This window comes from Plecotus auritus, assembly GCF_963455305.1.
Source record: "Plecotus auritus genome assembly, chromosome: 12".
In the NCBI taxonomy this organism is placed as follows: Eukaryota; Metazoa; Chordata; class Mammalia; order Chiroptera; family Vespertilionidae; genus Plecotus; species Plecotus auritus.
In genome coordinates this window covers 39,189,831-39,211,879 of record NC_137778.1, presented here as the reverse complement: position 1 = coordinate 39,211,879, position 22,049 = coordinate 39,189,831, and the positions used below count along the sequence as shown (strand labels likewise).

The 22,049-nt window shown below is 48.4% G+C and overlaps 1 protein-coding gene across 3 annotated transcripts in view; it reads left to right on the top strand.

The window, feature by feature from the left end:
* The window catches only part of AHCYL1 (adenosylhomocysteinase like 1), a gene marked incomplete at its 3' end in the record, with an annotated part of 32,584 nt that overhangs the window by 6,396 nt on the left and 4,139 nt on the right, over window positions 1–22,049 (top strand). For 2 of the 3 annotated variants that reach the window (XM_080647682.1, XM_080647683.1), the window contains exons 2-14: window positions 13,016–13,127; window positions 14,710–14,853; window positions 16,194–16,294; window positions 16,683–16,785; window positions 17,729–17,823; window positions 18,366–18,472; window positions 19,232–19,348; window positions 19,578–19,641; window positions 20,452–20,540; window positions 20,868–20,938; window positions 21,296–21,390; window positions 21,478–21,576; window positions 21,968–22,036. In XM_080647682.1, the coding sequence (XP_080503808.1) occupies window positions 13,016–13,127; window positions 14,710–14,853; window positions 16,194–16,294; window positions 16,683–16,785; window positions 17,729–17,823; window positions 18,366–18,472; window positions 19,232–19,348; window positions 19,578–19,641; window positions 20,452–20,540; window positions 20,868–20,938; window positions 21,296–21,390; window positions 21,478–21,576; window positions 21,968–22,036 (1,266 nt within the window). Of the gene's footprint in view, window positions 1–13,015; window positions 13,128–14,709; window positions 14,854–16,193; window positions 16,295–16,682; window positions 16,786–17,728; window positions 17,824–18,365; window positions 18,473–19,231; window positions 19,349–19,577; window positions 19,642–20,451; window positions 20,541–20,867; window positions 20,939–21,295; window positions 21,577–21,967; window positions 22,037–22,049 lie in introns of all 3 variants that reach the window. The other variant, XM_080647684.1, reaches the window with a different exon arrangement.

Here is a 22,049-nt window from a genome sequence, read left to right as displayed (position 1 = left end):
TGTTGATTTCCCGGAGGCAGATAGACAATGGGAGAACTTAGAGCTTGTGATGGAAGTGGGATCCGAGCTACCCAACGACCGCATAGAATGTGGGTGTCTGTCAGGCATTGGGCTGGCTGAGTCCAGGAAGCTATTCCTTCATTCTGCAGTAGTTTGGGAATCTTCCCAAACTAGAATCCCAGAATTCTGTGAAACCATTGCAAATACTCCTCTGAGCTCTGACTTTATCTTCTTATGTAATCACCTCAGATCTCATCTCTCTGCCTGCACGGTCCTCCTCCAGGCACTGTTTCTCTGCTCCAGACAGCCTGCTCCTAATTGTGTGTAACTGAGTTTCTCCCGCAGAAATGCGTGGCCTTTGCTCCACAGCAATTACAGAACCGGGGTGGAACACGCTGGCCTTGGTTGACACTCAGACTGGTTTCATTTTTGTTCTTATCTCTGTTCATTTTTTCTAGGGGAGTCAGCCCAGGTGTAAATCTCAGAATGTATATAATGATTGGTACTGTTTAACACTATACAATGGGCCTTAATCATTTACTGCTCAAACAGGACACAAAGTGAAAAAGCTTAATGAACTGGTAAAAGGTAGTATTTGGAGCGCTGGGGTAGAGTGGAAAGAACGTTGACAGAACCACACAGCTAGGACTGTCCAAGCATGTTCCTGCTTGCTTTTATTTAATTAAAGTATAGGTGACATACAATGTTATATATTAGTTTCAGGTGTACAACATAGTGATTTGACATTAAATACCTTACAAAATGATCCCAAGTCTAGTAACCATCTGTCACTGTACAAAGTTATATTATTGACTGTTTTCTCTGTGCTGTACATGACATCCTTGTGACTTACTTATTTCATAACTGTACCTCTCAATCCCCTTCACCTTTCTTGTCCATTCCCCCCAGCCCCCATCCTCTACTCCCACCTCACCCCCCCCCCCCCCCGGCAACCAGTAGTTCGTTCTCTGTATCTATAAATGTTTCTGTTTTTGATTCCATACATAAGGCATATCACATGCTATTTGTCTTTCTTGTCATGAATGCCCCAGTGCCTCAGCTAACGTGTCTCCATGTTCAACCTGTAGGGCTGAATGGGCTTAACATGTTCTCCTTGACCAGTTCACTTCTTTTATATAATGGGCACCCGGTGCTCAGCTGTGTGCTAGACTGAGGCTTAAACAGCAGGGGCTGGGACTGCTCTGCTCACGTCCATGCTGCTCGTCATTATATACGTACTGTCGCAGGTTTAGTTCTTGACAGTCTGAAGAGCTGCCCAGCCAGAGCAAGCCCTGCTGATACAGTGCCCTTCTCCTGACCCTGCGTGTGTGCAGTGGCGCCAGTGGGATCCCACGGAGCTGTGTGCTCGGGGCCAAGGGCAAGGTTCCCGTGCTCGGCGTGGTGCGCAGCTCTGAGCTGGACGGTGAATTGGTGAGCAGCAGGAGGAAGGGGTTACGGCCTGGAGGGGACGAGTGTAACCATGTCTCATACCACTGTGCTTTGAGTACTGTCAGGATTTGGAGAATGTTTAATAAATGTCTCCCACTCTCCTCGTCTTTGATTGTATTAAGGTGAATCTCTGGGACACAAGTTTCCACGGACTTAATGGGAAGTACTTTATCCTTTTCCCACAGCACTGGCTTGACCTCAAGCCAAAGTTTTTGGGCTGTGACCTGTTCCCATTCATGATCTTAGGCTCCTGAACTCAAAAAGGGACCCTTCAGAGAAGTTGGAGGACAGAGATTCTGCTCTGCCCTCGTTGACCATACCTCGCACATACGTGTAGTGTGCAGTGCCTGCGCACATACCGACCGTGCTTGTTTATTGGGTAGAATGCTGTGACATGATTGTCCCCAGAGAAAGTGTTGGGCTTACTCGTTGGCTCTGGCTTACTTTCCCCTTCAGTGGGCTGGGTGGTTTTCCTTCTTTAGACCTCCCAAATGGACGATGGTGGAGAACCAGGAGCTGCAGATGAGAAAGTGATGGGCATTTTCAACATCTTAGCGGATCCCTAGATCCTGCCAGAACTACCTTAACATGTAAGGTAGGAAGGAAGCTTGAGAATACGTGGCCCCAGCTTCTTAGCTCAGTAGCAGGAGAACCACAGGGCAGGAGGCCGGAAGCTTAGGGGTATCCTTAGGCACAATAGAGAAAGGAACTTGAAATTTCCATCAGGTTTTAAATCCTTAGCATTAGGGGCTCTGCCCAAAGTTGAAACTGGAAGTCTGATTTTCAGATGCTCTTGATTAAGGAATGGAGGCTTACCCTTAGGGTGTTTGGGATCTGGGGACCAGTGGTGAGTTGAACAGTTCCATTTGGGAATGTGTGTTGAGTCCTGGATGTAATAAACAACAGCTCTGCCCGGCGGTGTTGAGCAAACTTCTGATCCTTCTCATTCTGCAACCCTGGCTGCCCTTCTGAACCCAAGGCTGAGCTGAATGTTCAGAAGCTATATGTGTATGCCCTTGTCTGAAACACACCTTCTTCAGACCTGCAGTCGTCTGGCAACGGGGCCAGTGCTTGTCCTAACCAGGAACTCAGACTCTAGTTGGCACCGAGGATTTTGCGTGTGACGTTTCCCCAGAGTATTTGACCTCGGCAGGATTCAGGGGAAAGGGAGACCTCCGGAATTTTGCAGCTTTGGAAATAGAAACAGGTGCTTCGTGGGGATGGCAGGCGCACTCATTTGTTCTGGTAACTAATTCAATTTCCTGTGGCGGCCAGGTGGTCTCCACCTTCCGGTTCAGTGCTTGAGTTTCGTGCCCAGACTTCTTAGGAAGCAAGACACGAAGGTTCCCAATGTTCCGTTCTTATGGCGAGCAGCCCAGCTGGCTTGTGGTGCGGGATTAGATGAATTGTGAATGTCAATTACACTGATCAATACAGTGGCCTTGGTAACAGACTTGTAGCTGCTCTAGAATCTGTTTACTTCACATTTGTAACAGAAAAGAGACCAAGCTGGTTGGGAACATGATGTTCTGAGAGCAATAAACTGTATTGTGAACCCAAGGAAAACGCGTGCTGGGGGCACTGACCCTGTTGCACCCCTTCCCCAGGATTTTCCAGAGGGGCGCCTTACTCTGGGGGTGCTTCCGTTCTTATTTGCCAGTTGAGGATGAATTGAGGACGGCAAAGGCTTGGCTTTTAGTGAGATGGGTTTCCGAACCATAAAGGTTAGAAGGGAAGCATCCGTGTTGGGAGGCACCTCAGTTCTCTGCCTAGTTTGTAATTGGGAGTGGAGAGTTGATGAAACGCGTTTCACCCCTTGAATTCAGGGGAAGGAACCCCTCCTATCTGGGGAGTAGAGGTTCAGATTCTGCACATTCCTTTCTGACTCCACAGGGAGGGGGTTAGCTGCGTGTGGGCATGTGTGGAATGAGAGCACCTTGCCAGTTTTTACTGAGTTTGGACGAGGCCATTGTGAAAACAGTCCCTCCCTCACACCAGCTCTGTCCTGCTCCTGAAGCTGCGGGTCCCTCTGATAGATGGTTCGTACCTGACAGGCGGAGGAGTTGCTAAAGGCAGATTGTTTCCTTCCTTTGCCTTATTTTATCTCTGAATGAGATGTAGCTACCCCTTTGTTCCCTGCATTCCTTGAGTCATTTTCTCAAGAGCCTGGTAAACTGGGGTGCCGGAGTTTGCTTTTTCAGATCCTGCTGAGATTGTCCTAGATCAGTACTTCCTGTGGAGTGGGAAGGAATGGAGGCTATCAGTCATCTAGGGAACTTTTTCAAAATATGTGTGACCAGGGCCCTAACCCAGACCTACTTACCAGGATGGGGAGGGGTTGAGGGTAAGGGGCAGGTAGAGGATGTGTGATGGTACGTGCATTTTAAAACAGCTCAAACTTGACGAGCCCAGATTTAGAACCCCTCTTTTAGATTGTGTAGCAAGGCTGGCCGAAATTGCTAGGAAATCTGACATTGGCACAGCGATGCAGCTACCACCTACCTTGGATGACTTTGGCCTTGAGGAAAAATCTTGTCCCATGTGAAAGGTCCTGAAAATAACCTATACTTAACCTTTCTTCTTTTCCAAGGTGTTCAGAGTGAGCTGTGACCAGAAGTCACACTGCCCCGGGTCCCAGCCTGTGATGGGCACTTAGAGTACATCCGTGAGCAGGACAGTGATTCATATCCTGTGCGGCTCACATTCCTCTGAGGTTATTATTTGGCTCCCGTAAGTCAGTGTAGCGGTTGTTCATCATTTGGGGTTTGGAGCTCTGTCAGAGCTGTTTGCCTTCCAGAAATACGGACATGTATATGACAGTCTGCATATAAAGGGGAGTTGACAGCCTGAAGCCCATCCAGGGACCCCAGCTGACACCTAGAATGCTTGCCTGGGATTGAGAATGTGGTGATTGGCTTAAAGCCAGGCCAGGGCTGGGTGCTTAGGACTGTTAGCGCCTAGCCAGACCGGCTTGGCCTGTGGTTTCTTCACCTTACAGCCCAGGGCATTTGCCAAGATCCTGGTGGCATCTCCAGAAGAAGCGAGTAGAAGAATGGCTAGACCTCCAGGAAACCGGTGGCATTCCTTGAGTCTGTTCTCTTTGAAATCCTAAGAATGACCTGACTCCCTGTCCCCATTCCCTACTTCTGGTTTCTGGTTGGCTGAGCTTTTTGGACTCCGTGGATTAAAAATCAGGTCAGAATATGAGGATCTCCTTAACATGATAATTTATATTATGAATTCCTGGACTAATAGGGATAGTAAAATTATAAAGCTTAGCAGAGGGCATTTTAATGAAATTCTGGCTTCAAAACAGAAAGGCACAGAAGGAATTGATTGAGGTGCTGAGGAAACAGTCGAAGCGTACAGATTAGAGAAGGATGATGGGAAAGAAGAAGGACGGGGCTCAGAAAGCCAGTTGACTGAGCGGGTGAGACGGGTACCCAGGAGGCGGGTTCCTTCTTAAGCCAAAGAGTGGATTTGAGACCCAGACCAAAAAAACATTTCTTTTTAGTCCTGTCACTGTTGCTTTATTATCAAATAAGGATAAAAAGGGGAGGGCTTTCTAGATACCAATTTTAATGTCTCTCTTCGAGGAAAGATTGGTGTTTGACCTGAATGAGCGACCAAACCCTGCCGCAGGGTTCAGACAGTGTGTGACATGTACTACAGAAGCATGAATGAAATTCGGTTTGGGGCACTGTGAGAAAGAATTCTGTGGAACAAACCCGGCCAGGTTTAGAGGTTGGAGTACAGCAGGCATGCCGGGTCCTGTGGTAGTTCTTCCTTCGCCTCCCAGGAATCGGACCTTCCGTGTAAGGAGGTGGTCTTTACAGGGCTGTTCCTGTTTCTCTGCCTCAGGTCTAAGCTTTCCACACCCCAGGGAGGGACTGCTGAGTCAGCGCAGTATCAAGGTCTTTCCCGGGGGACCGGGGGCTCCAGAAACTGCTCTCCAGCATCAACGTATGGAAAAACTGTTCTGCTAGGAAACTCCCGAGCTGCTGTTCTGTAAGGGCGTTCTTTGCTCAATGCGGCGTTAAGGGGAAATAATCACACCCCGTTATCTTTCTTTTTTTGTTTTTAAAGAAGCCCTTTAACCTGATCAAACTTCTGATCAGCTTTAAGTAAAAGTCCTAATTTACTGGTGGTTTTTACTTGTTATTTTTATGTCAAGATTTAAGCAAAAATGGTTTGAAGATATATAGATCAGTGATGTTCAAGCAGTGTTCTTTATTGGTAAAAATTTGCTGAATAACTTTTCCTGTACAAATTTTGATTTTGACTTTTGGTTTGCCATACAGCCTAAAGCAAGAGATTTTTGTCCTTGGGTGTCTGCCCACTTTACTCATTAGAAAAATGGCTGTTCAGAAAGGTCTAAATGAAGAAAACCCAGACTTACGTATTCTGGTCTGGGGCTGGGGGTGGGGGTGGGGGGGGGGGAGGGTATTCATTCCGGAGCAAAAGGTAGCTCTTCTTTTTAAATAGTCTCAAAGAAGTTGCAGGCAGCAGTTCCTTTCAGCCAGCTTGCTTCTTACAGGCTAAGATCATGATTTACTCCTGAGACTTTTTCCTAAAATTGAACATGTACATCTCAATTTAGAAAGTCAAGAAGGATGGCAAAGATTGCCTCTCTAGAATGAAAAACACGGTGTTTGACGTGACTAGTTCTCTTTGACGGGTTCCTGTCCATGATGGTGTCTGTAGTCTCTCCTTTGGGGTTTTTTTTGTGTGATTTGTTCTGAGAGCTGTGGAAGCTGCAGCCAGCTGGTCTTCAGAGCACTTTTTTCGCCTTGCTCCTTGGACTTGAAAACATCCAGCGTCGCTACAGAACGGATTCTGGAAGGTCCGTTCCACTCTCAGGGCCTGTTACTGCAGAGTTCCTATTTCACATTAAGTCTTTCAAGTCCGATTATTTTATTTAGTGTTGAGTTTTGATGGCTTCTTCCTCCCTGGAGCCTCTACTTGATGGGACTCGGTGGATGCTGACTGCACAACCGAAATGCTTTCCATCTCATTAACTTTATTGGGTGTTAGTCTAGGGCTCAGAGCGCTGACCTGCGTGGACTCGACGGCCTCTGGCTGGGAGCTGCTGCAGTTCTGCCGTAGGCTGTTGGGCACGGACTTGCGTGTTCCCCTCTAGTTAGGGGCGGCCTTCCCAGATGCTGCGCTGACTTGCAGGGGGGACGCACTCACTCAGGCAGACGTGAAGAGGGTTTGAATCGGTAAGATTAACTGGCTTTCCATTTCACCTAAGGTAGACCTCCAGGTCAAGAAAAAAGAATTACTCTTGCCCACCTCTGCTCTTGTTTCTCCTGGGTGGGCTAAGGCATTACACATACGGCATGTACTCAGTCTGTAGCCACCTTCCCAAATGCCAGAGAGACTGCACCTTCCTTCTGGAGCTGTCCACTATCGCTTGCTTTCGGAATGAACGTCTTTCCTCAGAAAGATGTATTTGAAGAGTACTGATTGACCTGTTTGTAAGCAGTTGACAAGTTTTCATCTTAAAGAATATACCAGCATATCTTGCCAGTTGAACTTCTCTGTGAGAGACCAAGATTGTCAACATGAGAAAAGAGATACAGATAGGAAAAGTTAAAGTTTAAAGAAAAATGGTCATGTGAAATTTGAAATGGAAATATCCATACGAACGCATGAGTAAAACAAGGTGGATTTCTCTCTCCGCGGAAAGAACTGGAAGCACTGACACGTCCGATGGCAGTGAGCAACCTCCTAGCCAGGTGTCAGTTTCAAAATACCATTCCCCACCGGAGGAGGTCAGGGCTCCGTGAGAAATGGCTGATGCCAGGTCTGAAGCAGAGAAAGAACAAGGTGAGCCTGGTGGGTCTTATGTCCAAAAGGAAGTGCTCAAATGGGGAACTGTCAAAAGGTCAGAAGGATCAGCTGGAAGGAGCCCCCCACTGGCCCAATTTGGGACAGTTACACTGCTTGTAATTGAGTGTAATCTTGAATAAATAAAAATATGAATGATGCCTTAAAAAGAAAACATGAGGGAGAAGAGAAGCTTTTCTTTACCAACGAATGCCAGGTAATAATATATTTAGAAGGAATAATGGGAAAAAAAATCATGACTCTATAAGCCACCCGCCTCCCCCAATATAACCCGTTCAGGCAAGGATTATGAACAGATGGTAAAGTCACGAGGGAGCAGGATATTCACAGGCTGACAAGTCTCACTCCACAAATTAACCTTTACTTGCAAAGGAGAAGATGCACCTTTCAAACACTGACGGCCTCCCTGTAACCAAGGCTTCAGCTGAGTGTCACATTCAGTGGAACAACCCAATTCTGTGTGTCCTGGGGTGATGCAAAGTGATTTATACAACATCATCTGTGAAATATTCCTGCCAAAATTTTAACCTCTTTCTAATCAAACCTCAAAACTGAACTTCCCGATTACAGGAAGGAAACAGTTCAGAGAAAGAAACCTAATGTGGAAAATGGAAAGATTCAATCGAGGTGGAGGGCATATAGGTTTCATTATACTATTTTTCAAAAAATCTGTATATTGAAAGTTATAATAAATTCAGAGAAATAAACAGTGGTGGTGGTGGTGAGCTTGGCAGGGCGCGGGGGTGAGGGGTGCCTTTGGTGTATCGCTAAAGTTACAGGTATGTTCCAGGAACCTAGATTTCTTCAGTCACCTGTACAAAAAAAAATTTTTTTAATATAGACTTGATGACAATTCAGTGTCAGGCACAGAGAAGAATGGCTGACATGTTTTCATATAATATTGATGGTGGTTTGAGAATGAGGAAAATATGGACAGGTCAATAGCTAAATTGACATTGAAACCTCTTCCAGATGTGTGTTATGCTGTGTTGTACGTTGTGCTTTTCAAAAGATTAGGAAGCCCTCCCCTGCCCCACTTGTAGCCAGTAACCTCTTTATCTGACTGTTGGCAGTTGGCAGCGCAGATCACTCATTGTCACTAGATCACGTCAGGAGAGAATAGAAGCAGTGAAGCGTGTTGTCTCGTGAAGAGAGCGGAGTGGCTGTTAGGGTAAAACGGCTCTTTGGCACAGGTTTGCAAGCTTCATGCTCTTTCCTCACCACCAAGTGACTCAGCAGTGCGGGCCCTGGTGTTGCCTCTCCCTTTCCTCCCCCTGATGCTGATGAAGCATCAAGTTGAATCCCATCTGAAAGGAGTGTTCTGACTGGAACTGGATTCTAGCAGTGTGTGTGATGTCCTGTTCCTGTTGAGACACGGAGACGGGTGGAGTGGGGGAGAGACATGTCTGCGGTGATTAGCTTGCCCATTCCCTGCTCCCCAGAAACTCAGGCCCCATCTGGGGTGACTGGGAACTTAAGAAACTTGAAACGGGACTGGAGGACCTGGTTGCTCGGAAGACTGGTTTCTGCTCTGGGAATAGAAGTGACTGACGGGGGCTGTAGATCGCTCCGTGGCCTGAGCATGATGCCCTTGATATGAAGTGTTTCCTAGGGGTGTACCTGAAACTTGTCAGGAAGGGGGTGCCCTTCTTTTTGGGGACATTTCTTTTATCCAATTGGAAGTCGGAAAGATGTTTGGACTTACATAGTTCTTGGACCCAGAAGTTGGTGTTTGTCGATTACTGTTTCTTTGGATCCACTTGAAATGGGAGTCAGACTGATCACTGGTAAGTTCTTCCACCGGTTTAGGCTGACAGCCATACACTCTTCCTTCCCTCTGAGGAAAGAGCCTATAGACCAGCCCTGGGCAAACTACGGCCCGCGGGCCGGATCCGGCTGTTCTATCCGGTTCTCTTGCTCTCCCCTCCGCTCCTTTAGTTTGAATTTATATTAGTTCACACAAACACTCCATCCATGCTTTTGTTCCGGCCCTCCGGTCCAGTTTAAGAACCCATTGTGGCCCTCGAGTCAAAAAGTTTGCCCACCCCTGCTATAGACTCTAGAGAAAAGGTAAGCTGGCCAGAAGATGTGTGAGAGGGCTTACAGAGGATGTGCTGGGAATCTTGGGAGGTGCTATTGCACAATGCTTAGTAATTGACCTTGTCCAGCTTTCTAGCTTCTGATAGTCACCTTTTTGCTCAGTTGCTAAGTGGTAGCTAAGAAATAATGCTGGCTATAATTTTTAAACATAAAAATGTGCATGTTCCTAAAGACGCAGTAAAATTCTGTGACAAAACCATTTGTGTTATCCTTAATTTCACTGTGGGTCAGAGCACATTTACAGATTGGAACGGACCATCTTTCCTTTCATCAGTCTTCCTGGAATGGCACTGGGCACTTAGTGGGTGCCTACCAAACGTGCTGACTAAGAGAATATACTCCGTGAGTATCATCCCGCTCACCATCCCTTGGCCAGTGAGTCACAGTGGAATTTTGGTAGTTTTTCATTCTCATTCAAGAGCTAAAAGGCAAAATTGGGTGGGGCCTGGGAAGTGAGTATAACTGAGCTATTGAACATCTGAGTAAACTTGGTTGTGGTTGGAAAAGTGGTTGTGGAAGTAAACCTCTCAGTTTCTTATTAGCATCAACTGCACGAGTGGTGTACACCATTCATCTTCTCTGGAGGCTTACAGCTCTTGGGGGTGCCTGCGATCCCTTTTTCTTGGTGAGTTCTGTACAGCAATTCTTTCTGCTCACTGGATATAGCACGTTAAATTGACCTGAATTTAATTAGTTCTGAAGGCACAGCCAGACGTCTGTATTTGGAGAATGGGTCAATCAGACCTTCTAGGCTGTCTCAGATGTGGAAGTACTTAGTAGTTCAAGAATGGATGCTGGTGTGCGTGGTGTGGGTAAGGCTGTTTTATGGGGTGGTGAGTATCCAGACACAAAATAGTTCTGTAGCAGGACTTTTTTGATTTTCAACTACCTAGCTCAGTGGTTGGCAAACTGTGGCTCGCAAGCCGCGGTTTGCCGCTCTGTTGACTAAATGAGTTTGCCGACCACTGCGTAAGGCATTACCCTGACCCAGAAGTTTTGACTTCAGGTTAAAAACATTAGTACATTATTAAAATGTTTTTTAAGTGTTTTTCCCTAAGGCGGTGGTCGGCAAACTCATTAGTCAACAGAGCCGCAGTTTGCCAACCACTGACCTAGCTCCTTTTCCTGCCCCACTTCCCCACCCTACGTCATCTTTAGTCCTAGCATTTCCCTGCACATCTGGGTTTGAAGAAACACTGAAGGACACCAATGAAGACTTCATGATTGGAAGAAATCGTGATAGTGCGAAGTAATGTAAACAGAACAACTTGGCAATCATCTTTGGCTTCGATACAGGGAGGCCAACCCAGTTAGAAGCTGTTAGAGATCTGTTTCACTGGAGAGAAAACCTGTGACGTCCCAAAGTTGCTTTTGACAACAGTGTTTTTATTTACACTGTGAAGATGAACAACACTCCAGGAGGTACTTCGCCAAGAGAAAGACCGAGCTCCTAGCTGTGCAGCCAAGTTGGGATACAGGTTCTCTGCAGCCTGGAGGTTTGGGGTGGGAGAGGAGCCGAGGTCATGATGCATCTTTATAAGCAGTAAACAGATCAAAAAGCTACAAGACGAGACAGCCACCCAGTCCGTGTCGTGACTTGAGTTAACATTCCGCGCGCTTCAAGGATGGACCGCATTTATCATTTAAGGGGTGGGGTTTGCACTGCTTCGTAAGCTACTTGCCCACAGTCTGATGTTTTTAGGTGGGAAAGGCTCGCTAAGCTTTAGGCGACTGATGGACTCTACTAATACAAGGTGGACTATGACTGTTCAATTCTTAGGTGCTGAAGAAACACACTTCTGTCTTGCCACAGCTGCCCCTCCTTTTCATAAAAAAAAATTACAAATGTTACTGCAGTTCCCTCCCTCGCCCCTGGTAGGTGGTGTCTGGGAACACACCCGGAACCTTTTGAAAAAAGATGCGCAAGGGAGGAAGCCTTACATAACAGCCCGGCCAAGAGCAGCTTCCCAATAGGCTGTGGCGGGAGGAGCGACGAGAGGAGCACAGAGGCCGAGGGAGGACGGCTGCCTCCGGGGAGTGTTCAGAAACCCTTGATGGCCTCTTGACTGTGTTTTTTTCGTGCCACCAGAATAAGGGGTGAAAGTCGTTACCTTGGCCCTGGATTAGTGTCTTCAGTAAAACTAGCTGTGCTGACTGCAGTCACGTGCACATGCAGTGGGAACCCTGTGCGGAAGGCACACGCTGAGCTGTGGCCACGTCAACGAGGGGAGGTTCTGTGTGTGTTTTTGTTTGAAGAAAGGCAGTTGTGCTTTTGACATTTGAGCTATTTATCGTCCATTTAAATTTAACTGGAGAGGAGAGCTTACCCTGGGCAGGCTTACGTTTCCAGAGATGTTTGCTGAAGACTTAGCTGAATGGGTTCTCCGTGGGAACCTTTTCAGGTTTAGTCAGACTGGGAGGGAAATCCAGCCCCTGCTGCTTTCCAGGAGCTGAAGTTTAAAGAAAGGGTTTATCGGTGTGAATAGGACTTCCGGAGGACGGTGCCAGCCATTTGTAGAATAAACTCATTCACTTGAGAAACACCCATTTGCCTATAAATATTGTTAATTATAAGCTATTGGCTGTTTATTAAAGCCGTTTCCCAAGTATCTTTAAGCAATGACCAAGTTCTGGTTTATTTCATTTAAGGAAGTTTTTAATGCAGTGTTTACCAGGTCATTATTTTCTCCTTCCTTCAAATTAGTCCTAATTAGCTGGCATTGACTATGGTGTGTATGAGTGTTTTAATTTCTCTCGCATTCGGATAGTCTGGTATTTTACTAGATCTGGGAGGTCTGGGATACTACCTTGGCTTTGTGGAGGGTAGGTGTACGGTTGGCCTCTGACCCCAGTGCTCAGCACCATCAAGCATCTCCACGATTCTCTCCAAAGAGAAGACCATTGCTGACTTCAGGATAAGAATGTGTTACAAGAGAATATTCTGAAAACAAGAAAAAACAAGCAGAAGCAATATGAGATTATGCCTGTTTGTTGTTTTTTTTTTTTTTTTTTAAATATATTTTATTGATTTTTTACAGAGAGGAGGAGAGAGGGATAGAGAGTTAGAAACATCGATGAGAGAGAGACATCGATCTGCTGCCTCCTGCACGCCCCCTACTGGGGATGTGCCTGCAACCCAGGTACATGCCCTTGACTGGAATCGAACCTGGGACCCTTGAGTCCGCAGGCCGACGCTCTATCCACTGAGCCACACCAGTTAGGGCATGTTTGTTGTTTTTTTATTGAGTTAGGAGGTCAGGGTAAAGGGTTTAATATGTCAAGGTTATAAGAAGAAAGAAAACTTCATGGAATATGGGAAGGAACATTTGTGAAATTGGACAGAAACCAAAATAAGTCGGGTCTTTAGCCACCCCTCCCCCCAAAAAACAATTTCTGCTGAAACCATTGGGCAGAGACAGTAATTAGCATTTGAGGAAGCGTCAGAAGGTAGCCTCTGCCTGTCCTCATGTCTGGCGGGGATGAGGGGGAGCTGCTGGCTTAGTGGTTAGAGCTACATGGTAACAGCTTTTAGGGAGGACAGTGTATGGCCTTAAAAATGGAACCTTTCATAGAATCCTTGTAAGCGTGCAACCCTTTTGTCTTCCTCCTACAGCAAATCCAGTTTGCTGATGACATGCAGGAGTTCACCAAATTCCCCACCAAGACAGGCCGCCGCTCTCTGTCGAGGTCCATCTCTCAGTCCTCCACCGACAGCTACAGCTCAGGTAGGTGAGGGCCTCAGGCACCACTCTCTCCTGTTCTGGAGCCGGAAGCAAGTTCCCTCCCAGGGCGCTTATCTAGAATCTGCAGATACCTCCTGTCAAGGCTGCCCGTCTTTGTGCTGAAAGCCCATCATTAGTGGTTGGGCAATGGGAATGTTCCCAGCCAGCCTTGTCGCTGGGGACGCTTTTGTCATCTTGAGGCTTTCTTCCCCAGCCTGTCTCGGTGTGTGGTCTGTGGCTGTGCCTGGCTGGTAGTTCTGGGAGGGTTCCCACTCCCACGTTCGTCTGTTCATCCGTTCATCCGCCCACATTACAAAGGAGAAAATCAATGGTGTTTTGGCTGACAAAACTGGCCTTGAAAAGAGGTGTACTTTGAAAGCATAATTTCTGATCTTTATATAAAACATACCCTGCCTCCTGTCTTTTTCGTTCTTGTCTCCAAGAGCTACTTGAATTGTACCAGTAAGGATTAGTATATTCCGGCTCCCTTCATTTACTGCGTTACCCTCTCTGCTGAAGTGTCCTCCCCATTAACCTCTGGAGTGGGAAAGACTACACGACTGTGGCTCCAGCTCTGTTTCTTCTTAGTTCTTCCCTCCTGACTTTGGAGGTAGTCCTTTTTTAAAAAAATACGGTTTTTATTTTTTCATTTTAGAGAGAGAGGAAGGGAGAGTGATAAATAGAAACATTGAAGAGCGAGTAACATCTATCGGCTGCCTCCTGCACTCCCCCTACTGGAGATTGAGCCTGAAACCGGGGCATGTACCCTGACCAGGAATTGAACCAGTGACTTCTTGGTTCATGGATCAGTGCTCAACCACTGAGCCACACCAGCCAGGCTGTGGTCTTTTGTGCCCTTCTCACCTTTAGAGTGGGTACTAGAAGGTTCACTTGAAAAGGATGTAGAAGCTGAGGGTTTGTGTGCCGGAGATACACAGCACTGGATGGTGCAAGGGGCCCCTCATTCAGCCCCCCCCCCCCCTTGTGCACAACTTAGTATAAAAGCCCTTGTAAGATTGTCTTCTCACTTCCGTCCATATTTGTGATTCTCACAGTGTGGCCCTCTGAACAGCAGCAGCAGCACCTAGGAACTTGTCAGAAATGTTAGCTTTGGGTTCCACCTGAGACCTTCTGAAGGGGGTTCTGGTGACGGGGCCTCGCCAACTGTGATTTAACAAACCTTCCACAAGATTCTGATAGATGCTTTAGGTGCTTAGGTTTGAGATGGTGATCTATGGAAACAGCATTCCTATGTTCCCTAAATTATTCTCCCATTTTGCCATGTCTAGTTCCCATTCAGGTGGGAACCAAGTAGCCGATGCTCTGAGACTCACTAGACCTGTGGCTCCTCATCGCAGGCGTTAATGGCTGGGTATCACTGGGGTGGTGACAGGGCCTTGGCCGTGAAAGGTCGCAGCAGTTTCATTCCCCCATTTGTCAGGCCCAGGGAGCAGACCTGGGAGTGAGGACCAAGTGGCGGCAATGAAGAGTGTTGGCCTAACTGAAGTGCAAGTCCGTGGGGCGGCCCCGTCGAGTTGGGGCCATTGAGGTTTCTCTGTTCTTGTTTCTCTCTTTCTGCCTCTAGCTGCGTCCTACACAGACAGCTCTGACGATGAGGTCTCCCCCCGGGATAAGCAGCAAACCAACTCCAAGGGCAGCAGCAATTTCTGTGTGAAGAACATCAAGCAGGCAGAATTTGGACGCCGGGAGATTGAGATCGCAGAGCAAGGTAAAGGAAGGGAGTGGGCAGGGACCAGAAGCACCTCTGGTCATCGGACCCCCACAACTTGAGGCTTGAAAGCTAACTTGAACGTCTCGGGGGGAACCCAGTATCCTGGACTTCTGTGCAGTCGCATCTCTGCACGGAGCTTGAGCCTCAGGACTCTTGTCCTTGTCCTGCTTCCTGTTCTCAGCATGTGGTCATAGACGGTAGTTTCTCTTCCCCCCCCTCCCCCCTCTCCGTGGCACCAAGTCCAGAGATATGGTTGCAGCGTCAGCAAGTCTGGGCTCACTGCTGCGAGGTGGTTGGTTCTGCGGGATCTGCCCCAGCCGTGAGCTCCGGGCCCAGATTTCCCAGAAGCAGCAGAGTGGGAGGGTTTTCAGCAGGATGTGGGGAGCTAGGGCCTCAGTTGGTCTTCGGTCCGAGCACCCTCTGCTGGAGCAAGAGTGAAAGTGACTAACAGTCGGTCAGATCGTGTTTGCTGCATCCCACACCCAGGAAGGCCTCCTCACTCTTGGGTTGCTTTCCCCCTGAAACAGTGGTTCTCAGCCTTCCTAATGCCGCGACCCTTTAATACAGTTCCTCATGTTGCAGTGACCCCAACCATAAAATTATTTTCGTTGCTACTTCATAACTAATTTTGCTACTGTGATGAATCGTAATGTAAATATCTGTGTTTTCCGATGGTCTTAGGCTCTACAGCTAGCAGTTCGCGACCCACAGGTTGAGAACCGCTAGCAGGTCGCCTAAGACCATTGGAAAACAGATCTTTACGTTACGATTCATCACAGTAGCAACATTACAGTTATGAAGTAGCAACGAAAATAATTTTAGGGTTGGGGGTCACCGCAACATGAGGAACTGTATTAAAGGGTCGCGGCATTAGGAAGGTTGAGAACCACTGCCCTGAAAGCATGTTCTGTACGGGGCGGGAGTACGGAACCAGAGGCTGAGGTGGGTTAGACAGCATAGCAAGACAGAAGCCAGGGGCTCTGCGGGGGGCAGGCCTCTTCCTGGTGCGATGGGCATATGCAGGAGCCCAGGGCCACTGCCACGACGGCTGCCCTCTCTCCCAGGTGCATGATGACACTCACCCTCCATTTGGTCAGTTTTGAGAGTTTACTTCATTCTCTGCTCAGTCCTGTGCGTAGAAGGCAGAAATTCCAAGTGATTGGATGACAACCCCCCACTGACGTTTTGATGCTGCCAGTTATCAGATCAGAACTCTGCTGCGTTTTTCTGCCTGTCTCACCGCATCTCAGCAGATCCAGACCCGCCCTCGCTGTCACTGGGCAGGAGTTGTGAGCCTGCCAGTGCAGACCTAGCTCAAATCCTCTGTTCTTTCACAGACATGTCTGCTCTGATTTCACTCAGGAAACGCGCTCAGGGGGAGAAGCCCTTGGCTGGTGCTAAAATAGTGGGCTGTACACACATCACAGCCCAGACTGCGGTGAGTTTGTTGGGAGAAAACAGAGGGACTTCTGATGGGGGGGGGGAATAACAACTTTTTTTTAAACTTACTTTTCCTTCCCAATCTATCCAGCCTCCAAATGCTACGCTATTAGGCGGTTACTCAATAATGGGGCTTTCTACTCTGTATGGGTGCAGCCTACTTTTAACAACCCTGAGTTAGGGAGATCTAGTTCTGCAAAAATAGGGTTGATATAAAAGTGTTATGAGGACTTCTAGGAACATAGCTTTTGGGTAATGTTAGATACCAGTGTGCTGTCTCGCTGGATCACACCCTCGTGGCACTGTCGCTGCGGAGTTTCTGGGTAGGTTCTCTTACATGCCCCGCCTGCCCTCGTCCTCACCCGGTCTCCTGTACGTCTTCGCAGGTGTTGATTGAGACGCTCTGTGCGCTGGGGGCCCAGTGCCGCTGGTCTGCCTGCAACATCTACTCCACGCAGAACGAAGTGGCTGCAGCACTGGCTGAGGCTGGTAAGTCTCAGCTTTTGTTGTTATTGTTACTGCCAACTTTGCCTCAATGTAATTTTCCAAACATAAGTTTATGTATCACAAACGTCTCTACAGTGCCATGTCTGTCTAGGGGCTGTAAAATTTGGAGGACAATAAAAATATCAACAGGAAGAAAATGTATAATAAAATTAATGTTCATGTCCATGATAGAATATTATATAGTCATGAACAGCGATCTTTGAAAAGACTAATTACATGGGGAAGTGCCCAATTCTAATGTTAAATGAACGAGGAAGAATGTTAACATGTACGAGCTCAGCAGGTCTCCTTTCACCCAGGGTCTCATCCCCTTTGGAGAGCACAGCAGTGCCTCTGCATCGATGGCACATTAGCTAAGTTGGTGTTCACTGTTACTGTGGGAATCTATGACCACTCATGAGTTCAGTTAAACGTAAGACGATGGTTATCGTGAAAATGTTCAAAAGAAAATCACCGTGAAGTTTCCTTAAGGATCTCGCATCTCCCTAGGATGCTCAGAAAGCAACTTTAGAACACTTTTGTTTGCCTTATTTACTCTTTTCTGGTGTTTATTGCAAAAAATTTAGGAGGTTCCAAAACAAAGTAAAACACCATAATCCTGCTACCCAGAGACAATTAGACCATTTAAAAATTTTTTCTATTCACTTTTTACAGAGGTGAACTAACTCTCAGTATGTATGCAATTTTATAACCCAACTACCACATTATCAGAAGGGGTTCTCCACGTCCCTGAGAACTTGGACAGCGCCGTTTGTCGTGCTCAGCCGCGTGGACGGGTGGTTTTACCTCAGAGGCGTTGTTTTGACTTCTGCCCTTCCTAAGTTGTTGCCCTTCTAGCATAGTTTCTGTAGCCCTTCCAGAGAGTGAGGTTGGTATAGGACACGCCCCGAAGGAGGAAGCAGCTGACCTGTGTCCGTCTGTGCAGGAGTCGCAGTGTTCGCGTGGAAGGGCGAGTCGGAAGATGACTTCTGGTGGTGCATTGACCGCTGTGTGAACATGGACGGGTGGCAAGCCAACATGGTAATCATGCACATTCATGCTACACATGACAAGACAGTTGTTTCCTTTTTTCCCTCAAAGCATGGTTCCCTGAATATGTTTTGGAAATTTGGTCTGACACACTTACTTTGTTGCCAAAGTATTTAGCCTGCTACCTATTCAGAGTGGGTCTGAGAACTGGTCTGAGTACTGACTGAGCAGGTGGGGGCAGGGGAAGACTCAGCACGGCAGAAGGAGACAGCAGGAAATGATGTGGTACCTCTGCGGAGTAGAGTCTCGTTTCTTCATTCCTGCCCCGACTCCTTTGGCATTGAAAGAGGCTATATATTTCAAGACTCAGCTAAAAATGAGTGTGTGAATAGCGTAATACTCTTCACTAGCGTCTAGAACCAACTTCAGAATCCTTTTAACCATTTGACACCAACAAATCGTACTGCTTACTGTCCCGGCCTGCAAAACGTTCAAAACGTTCAGGGCTCTCTCACTAGCGCAGAAAGTGGTTCGCAGTTCCCCCCAGCTCTAGCAGCCTGAATGCCCATAGAAGTCTTCTGGCTGTTCTGTAGATCCTGGATGATGGGGGAGACTTAACCCACTGGGTTTATAAGAAGTATCCAAACGTGTTTAAGAAGATCCGAGGCATTGTGGAAGAGAGCGTGACTGGTGTGCACAGGTAACAGACTCTGGAGTAGCCGCCCCGTGTCCTTGCTCAGCGAGTTCTTCTGGGCTCTCTCAGGCTGTAGGGCGTGTTTCAGACCTGTAGGTGTTGAGTTTTTACTTTGGAAAATCCAGGAGACCCTAAAAGGAAGTTATTCCAGGTTCTAGTTCACATTTTTCTCTCCCACTTATTCCACTGTGATTCTCAACCAGTGTCGGGAGGTAGGGAGTGAGTATGTCTTGAAAAACTGTATTCAATATTGTATTACAATTTTATACTTGAAATAGGAAAAAATTCTATTGTGAAACTGGATGTCAGATACGCTACAAAAAAGAAAAACTGGGCAAAATATTCTCGGCTTGTCAAAGTACCTAAATGATGCTTGCAAAAGCGTTTCTCAGATGGGGGCACGTGGCACGTTGCTCTCACGCACAAGGGAACCGAATCAGAATCTTTGATCATCTTTGTTTGTGAGCAGTAGGCATGGTAAAGATGGAGACGATGCTGGCCTAAGGAACTACATCCCCTTTTGTGGAAGGGAAGTAAATTTCTTCAGTTGAAAGGATTTTTTTTCCCTTCCAAATAAAGGGGAGAGGGGTGGGAATGACAAGGAAAGTGAGGAGGGATGACGAGGAAATCATCTTGTTTACTAACATCCTTGGGCATGTCAGGCTGGGAGGGCAGCATGGAGCTTGGAGAGGGTTAGGCAGATTTTGCCACGCGTCCCGTTTACCTGCTAACTGTCTTTGTCTTTGTGGCTTCTTCTCCCTTTAGGCTGTATCAGCTCTCCAAAGCGGGGAAGCTCTGTGTTCCAGCCATGAACGTCAATGATTCTGTTACCAAACAGAAGTTTGATAACTTGTACTGCTGCCGAGAGTCCATTCTGGATGGGTAGGTTGAAGAGCACGGATATCGGGCTCACGGGCGTGCAGGTGGGCGGGTCGCAGTGCTCTCTGTCCGTCGTCCAGTCGTCGCCCCTGCTCTTCCTCCGGGTCCGTTCCTTAGGGAGCCCAGCCTCTCCGCCGCCAGTTCTGGTGGGCTTGCCCCCCACTCCGAATTCGGTGCGAGGGACTGTGTTGGAGCTAATAATGTTCGAGTTGAGCCCTGTCTGTCTCCACAGCCTGAAGAGGACCACAGACGTGATGTTTGGTGGGAAGCAGGTGGTGGTGTGTGGCTACGGTGAGGTAACTAGCTGGGCCGCAGCGCCTGTCTCTTCACGGACTATTTTTTTTTTTTAATCTTCTTTATTGATTTCAGAGAGGAAGGGAGAGGGAGAGAGACAGAAACATCAATGATGAGAGAGAACCATTGATCAGCTGCCTCCTGCACACCCCCTACTGGGGATTGAGCCCGAAACCCGGGCATGTACCCTTGACCAGAATCGAACCCAGGACCCTTCAGTCTGCCGGCCAATGCTCTATCCACTGAGACAAACCAGCTAGGACCATTTCCCTCATTTATAACAGCAGCCTTTTCTGAGACTTAATTCAAGTGACTGTGTCGCATTTTAGCCCCGCAAGTGCCTGCCAGTGGAGTGAAGGGTGGAATCCAACTGGCACGCAGTTGCCTGTCTCTGAGCTAGGGTGGGCGAAGGGGATGGCATTGTCATCCGCGATGGCCCGCAGAAGTTCCTGTGTGCTAGGCTGTCCTTGAGTTTAATGCATCTCAAATGAGCGTGACCAGGTCTTTCTGGACTAAGAACCTAGAGTTACAATTGCTCTTCTTGGCCTTGTTTTCCTACTGGTAACACTTTTATTCCCTTGATCTCATTTACTGTCCCAAGCCCCGCCCTTGTATGCAATAGGGAATGTCTGACTAAGGTCGCAGCGTCGTCTGGACCTGTCTCTGCTCTGCCTGGGCTGGAGCCTTTGTGCCAGGGTTTGCGAGATGATTGATGACTTCAGGGAGTTAGTTCCCGCCTCCCACAGAGCCTCCCTGCCCGGTGCCCAGGCCCTGGTGGACCTGATGCCTGACTTCTTTCTCGTGCTCTGTAGGTGGGGAAGGGCTGCTGTGCTGCTCTCAAGGCCCTCGGAGCCATCGTCTACATCACAGAGATCGACCCCATCTGTGCTCTGCAGGCCTGGTAAGCACGGTGCTCCGTTCACGCCATGTACTTTGTTTCCGAGAGTCCATGAGTGATCGTATGAACCATTCCTTGCAGAGCCCTCAGAGGAGGAGGCTGGGATCGCCCTGTCCCTCCAGTGTAATCCCAGGGCCTCTTCACTTCCTGGGTGCAGTCTTGGGGAGTCTGAGGAGGCCAGTGGGTGTCGTTTAGCATAGTTGTCACTCACCGTCCCTGAGGGGTGGCACTGGATCTGACTTCAGAAAGGAACTTCTAGTCTCGTTTAGTGGCAGCTTCCGGCCCCCTGCCCCCCTGGCTTTGCTCAGAGTGTCCTTCCTGTTCTTCCAGCATGGACGGGTTCAGGGTGGTAAAGCTCAGTGAAGTCATCCGGCAAGTGGATGTGGTGATCACCTGCACAGGTGAGTGTCGTGCTGTCCTGCGGGGAGTGCTCACTCGGGCTGTCCCCAAGGCGGTCAGACTGACTTCACTTACCGAGGCCCGCGCTCGCTCGGTGTAAGGGCTCTGACCTGGAGGGAGCTCTCAGCCTTGGCACGTCCTCAGAACAAAGAGCTCTCCCCCTGGCTGGTGCACTGCGCGTCTTACCACCAATAGCGTCACCTGAAGAGCTATTGCAACATACATGTTAGTTATGCAACATACATGTCTTTTCTCATGTACGTGCCCTTTAATGCCAGTGAACCTCCTCTCCACGTTCTCACTGACAGCGCCCAGCGCCTTTGTTCAGCATCTCTTCAGCCGCCTTCCTTTACTTTCAGGAAATAAGAACGTAGTGACGCGGGAGCATCTGGACCGCATGAAAAACAGCTGTATCGTGTGCAACATGGGCCACTCCAACACGGAGATTGACGTGGTGAGGCTTCTCACGCATTTCCCACTGGGCCTTTGCCCTCTTCCTTCCCCGCGAGCCAGTCAGTCACCTGTGCTGTCTGCCTTTCAGACCAGCCTGCGCACCCCGGAGCTGACGTGGGAGCGGGTGCGTTCTCAGGTGGACCATGTCATCTGGCCCGACGGCAAGCGCGTCGTCCTGCTGGCAGAGGTACGCACGGCAGGGCTGCGCCAGAGCCGAGCACGCGTGGAGCTAGAACCTGGGGGGGTTGCGGGGGGGTGGTAAGCAGTGAGCCTGTTTCCCGGGCCTCTGTCTTTGCATAGCGATATATTTCTCAAATGGTCTGGTCCCCAAAGTAGAATCATTCACAGAACATCAAATTTTGACTAAGTAACTTACTGCTTCCTGACTGTGACTGAGTCTTCGGCTTGTCAGACTCGGGACTTGCAGAAAGCAAGACACACCTGGCCGGGAAGGGGAACTCTTCCTCCACCAGCTGAGTCCAGGGCGGAAAGGGTCCTCCTGCATTTGCGTGACTGGCTGACTTTGGCACGTGAGATGGGACAGCACCCTCACCCAGGCCTCCCTTTTCCTTCCCCAGGGCCGCCTGCTCAACCTGAGCTGCTCCACAGTCCCCACCTTTGTCCTGTCCATCACGGCTACCACACAGGTACGTGACATCA